Here is a 4,841-nt window from a genome sequence, read left to right on the forward strand (position 1 = left end):
TATTGACACAGTGTCTTTATGTTCTGCAAAGTGCAAGTATCTTTTAGACATTTAAAATTATCTCAAGTCTTTACAGGTTTTTGTAATGTTGCTTCTCCTTCGAGGATGGGGAGGCACTGGCACAGGTTGCCCAGAGAAGCTGTGGATGCCCCATCCCGGGGAGTGTCCAAGGCCAGGCTGGATGAGGCTTGGAGAAACCTGGTCTAGTGGAAGGTGTCCCTGCCCATGGCAGGGGGTTGGAACTGGATGATCTTTAAGGTCCCTTCCAACCCAAACTGTTCTGTGATACCTCTGTAATTAAACAATGATCTCTTTCAGTATATACGTGGCACCACCAATGCTAAATCCATTCCTGTTTGCAGGTAATCATGGATCAGGTAATGCAATTCGTGGAACCCAGCCGTCAGTTTGTAAAAGACTCCATACGGCTTGTTAAAAGATGCACCAAACCTGACAGGAAAGGTAAAGCACAAGATAAAACAGAACACAGCCCTTATTTCATCATATATTTTACTGTGTATTTTTCCATATGTCACTTGATGTATCTGTCATGGATGTTTCTCACCTTCCAATATGAGATTTAAACTTGACAGTTGTCCAGTTGTTAATGGGTTTATGGTTCTGGGCATAAGAAACTTGAGTGTGCCCTTTTCTGGTACGTACTCGGGCAGGTATGTGAGAGTGGGACTAAAACTCACCTTATGAAACAGGCTAAGTAGCTGAAATTAGCCATTTTAAGACAGGCAAGTAATAATTTTCCTCCATTAAGTGATCTGCGGAGAACGTGTATGCATTCTGAAGTGAGAAATGCAGTAGTCGCATTTGCCTGACTGCAGTCAGCGTGGGGGCAGTGACAACGCTTTATTCACACGCCCGTGAGGAAGTTCACTGACGTCTTTTGAGATCCGTACAGAACCTTGCTCGTTGTCAGACTGGTGGGGCGGTGAGGGGCTGTTGGCCTTCATCCGCTTCACGGTTGCTGCACTGAAGTAGTGGAGCATATCACTTAAGTACGTGACAGAGAGTTGCAGCTTCTCCATTTTTGATACTGTACTGGGGATTATTTCCAGGTCGTGCAGGGTTATGAAGGGAAGATAAAGGACTAAATGTTACAGACTGTGGGTATTTCTGATTCTGCTTACTGTTTAAAAAAATCGCCATCAGCCATGCTTTGTGGAAAGCGGCATCATCTCCCTTAAAATCTCATCTCTCTCCTGAAAAAGCAGATTTGTTTCTCCACGTCAGTGCAGTTTGCCTTTGCTCCGCTTCCTGTGGTTATGTCACCGATTTCTGAAGGCAGATCTCTCCTTCGGTCACTGCAGTTAGTGCACGTCACCGCTGTGCCCTACACCAGGCTTCCTAGGCTAAACTTTTTTGTTTGTCTTTGCAGAGTTCCAGAAAATTGCCATGGCAACAGCAATAGGCTTTGCGATAATGGGATTTATTGGTTTCTTTGTCAAACTGATCCATATCCCCATCAACAATATCATTGTGTAAGTAAATACGAACCTTCAATTTCACTGAATTTTACATTCATTTTTACCTGTTTGGCTTTAAACAGAGGATGTTGGTGAGCCCTACAGGATCCACGTCGCTTTAGGATCTGTGCATTTCGCATGTTGGTGTAGTATGACAGGCATTACTTGATTCACAGGACCTGATCAGGAAGTTGATCGTTAACGTAGCATGCTGCAAAGTATTAAATCTGTAGTTATGTATTTTGTTGTGAGTATTCTGCTTCGAAACTGAACCTCAGGTGTTTTGATTGCCAGTTCCTGGGTGTGTGTTTATCCATAGAACAGTTACCTGACTTGGATCTTATAAACTGGGGGCAGTAACGTAACGGACACGTAATCCCTTTTCTAGCAGTGGAACAGGTCACTTCCGTGACCGTGGCGTGTGGCTTGCTTAGACCTGCGAGCGGCCCTCTGGGCAATGTTTGGAAGTAGGAGACAAGCTGTAAGGGTAGTAACGTTTGTCCTAACAAGGCAGTGGTGGGAGGATGGATGGGATCGCTGGCTCACGCTTGATCAGTTGAAACTGATTGCTCTGCTCTCTCAACAGAGGCGGCTGAATATTCCTCATGAAAAACAAGACACGGTGACGCTTGCTGCAAAGTCTCACACCTTTGTAACTTGTTTGCTATTAAACAAGCTCAGTTTGGGTTTTCAGACTCTCTTGTCATCTTATTCCTCTTTGGAAGTGTAGGCGGTCATACCTGCCTGCAGTACAGGCTTTTTTTTTTTTTGGTAGTAGCACAGTGTTTTGTTTGTTTTATTACTTCCTGGAACTCTAAAGTAGAATCATTCAGGTGGGAAGGAGCCTTGGGAGGTCTCCAGTCCAACCTCCTGCTCAACGCTGGGCCAGTGTTGGGTTCTGACGAGGTCGCGTAGGGCTGACTCAGGTCTGAAAACCTCCCAAGGGCGACAACGGTACAGCCTCTCCTCAGAAGCTGCTCCAGTCCTTAATCTGCTGCTTAGTGAACAGCATCGTTCCAGCAAAAGCAGGCAGCAAGAAAACAGCATTTACCGTGCGCTCTCAGGTGGTGAGTTAGAAGTCTGTCAGCTGAAGTTCTTGTCGCTCGTTTCTGGAATCGCCATCCTCACCCCTAACTCCTCTCTGCATTTGGAATTCCTGTTAGGATGTATTATGTACTCGTCTGGAAAAAGCACTCTATCACACGAGGAACTTAGGTTGCCAGTCCTCATTCTGATGGCATAATTAAGAAAGCCAGACTTGGTTGCCAGGTAGGGTTGGAGGTTAGTTTACTTGTCAGAGATGCTGAGCAGTCCTTCAGCGAACCGCCAACTGCTGCCCTGGAATTCTCCATTATTAAAGGGTTAAACATTTTGATTTTAAAAGCTAACCCTGCGAGAACTCTGGGAGTTGCAATGCTCTTTCTCCTCAGTGTGAGATTAAGAAACTTGTATTTCACTCCAGAAAGCTTACCGTAAGCATCTGGTATTTGCAGAAGTTACAGTGCTACTCCTGTTACAGACTTTAAAAGCACTTTATACTGGGAAATCTGATACTGGTATTACGGCAGAACTGGAGCTGCTTCAGTACCCAAACTTGCTTCGTGAGTAGAAAAGTTCCATTACTGCTTTCCTTGAGAAACCTTCTCCAGCACCTAGCTATGCCACAAAGAAAACTGAGATGAACTACTCTTAGTGCCACCACCTTTTAAGAGAGTTATACTGCGTACAACTGGGAACTGTATTTCCTTTTGGCAAAAGGGGAAAAAGCAGTTCAGTACTGGAGTAAAATACTTGTCAGAACAGTCTGAACTCACCAGATCAGCAGCAGCAGCAGCAGTTTCTTTACCTTCACCTGTTTGTGACTGCATTGGGTGGCAGCTCATTGTGCCGTCTGACTAAGCAGTGTGAGGTACCAGAATGATGTACTAAATTGTTGCTGCTCATCCTGATTTGATCTCAAGTGACTTTTATTTCAGACATGTTTTCCATTCGGTGCATAAATCGGGGCCTGCTTATGTCTTAAGGAACAGCTTTACTCTCTTAATCCAGTGAAACTTGGAGTGGGGTCGGAAAAGGCAGCTGTAGCTCCTCTTATCTTTTGATAGCCATCGTCCACAGCAAAGGCTTGTCCGTCTCGATGGCCACGATCCCGGACCCGTCGTAGGTGTTGGAGGTGCTGATGAGCTTTCCAAACTTCAGCACCTGGTTAGCTACAAAAAAACAAGGGAAAGGCTTAGTGACGAAACAGAAGTGTCGATGTGCGTTGGTTGTTGTGGTGATTGCTGCTCCCGCAGAGGAGGGGTGAAACAGCTGAGTGAGTCTAACCCAGACGAACAACATCTAAAATAGCTATGTTAAATATTAATTAGAAACCTTGTATGCGACTCTATCCAATGACCTGTAGAGGGAATAAATGAATAGTTAATCCCCCAATCAGCATTTTGAGTTTACAGCAGATTATTGCAAAAGCAGATTGCTGAGTGATCCCCAGAGTTTCACATCTGGAAATCTATTTCATTAGCATCAGCTGAAGTACCAGTGCTAGACACGGTATTTAAAGTAAAATGAGGCAGAGGATCTTCTGTCGTTTCAAACATGGGATTTGCTTTAGCTCACCAGCGTGCCCATAATCTCTTAAAATAACAGCTCTAGAGTGAGGGCCAGCAGTTGAAAGTGGTATTATTTAACGGCTTTTGCTTCGAAGAAAGTCGCTTGCGTCTGTCCATCTACGGCCTGCCCAGCGAGGTGAGTGTCCCTGTGGGCCAGAAACCCCAGGGCATTGCTCTAAGGAGAGTTTAACACAACTAGGAGTTGAGTTGTGATGGTAATTCTGAAATACCTGTGAAGTCGTAAAAAAACATTCTGTATTGGTTTAGCTGATGTGTTTAAGGGTTACACAGACGAGCTGAGACCAAAGGAGGGAAGGGGGGAAGAAGTGTTGCACTAGATCGATTATGTACCCAAAATAAAGGTGCTGAGTTCTGTCAGGATGATGTTTGGGACACAACAGTGCTAGGCAGGCTCCCAGACAAATGCCAGGAAGAGTGAGTTTTGTTGTTTGGCTTTGGAAGAGGCGGCAGCAGCCGACGGGGTTGTGCCTCGCCAGAGGCTGATGCGCTGGACTGAGTTGCCAGAGAACCCAGATTTCACCCTTTGTGGGCAAACGGGTCATTTAGTGGAGATGAGGTAACACACGGGCAGGGTTCCCCGTGTAAAAATACTCCCAAAATGTTGTGTGAAATGTTGCCATCAAGGTGTCACAGAATCGCAGGACGGTTTGGGTTGGAAGGGACCTTAATGATCATCTAATTCCAACCCCACTGCCATGGGCAGGGACACCCAACAATGTTTCCAGTCAGTTTT

The 4,841-nt window shown here is 45.4% G+C and overlaps 1 protein-coding gene across 1 annotated transcript; it reads left to right on the forward strand.

The window, feature by feature from the left end:
* The first annotated feature begins 368 nt into the window (after nucleotides 1–368).
* Nucleotides 369–2,252, forward strand: SEC61G (Sec61 gamma subunit). Its single transcript, XM_010148332.1, has 3 exons — nucleotides 369–462; nucleotides 1,391–1,493; nucleotides 2,065–2,252. The coding sequence occupies exons 1-3, from the start codon at nucleotides 369–371 to the stop codon at nucleotides 2,072–2,074; spliced, it is 207 nt and encodes a 68-aa protein (XP_010146634.1). The 3' UTR covers nucleotides 2,075–2,252.
* The last annotated feature ends 2,589 nt before the right edge of the window (nucleotides 2,253–4,841 follow it).

Source organism: Eurypyga helias, unplaced genomic scaffold (assembly GCF_000690775.1).
Source record: "Eurypyga helias isolate BGI_N326 unplaced genomic scaffold, ASM69077v1 scaffold38753, whole genome shotgun sequence".
In the NCBI taxonomy this organism is placed as follows: domain Eukaryota; kingdom Metazoa; phylum Chordata; class Aves; order Eurypygiformes; family Eurypygidae; genus Eurypyga; species Eurypyga helias.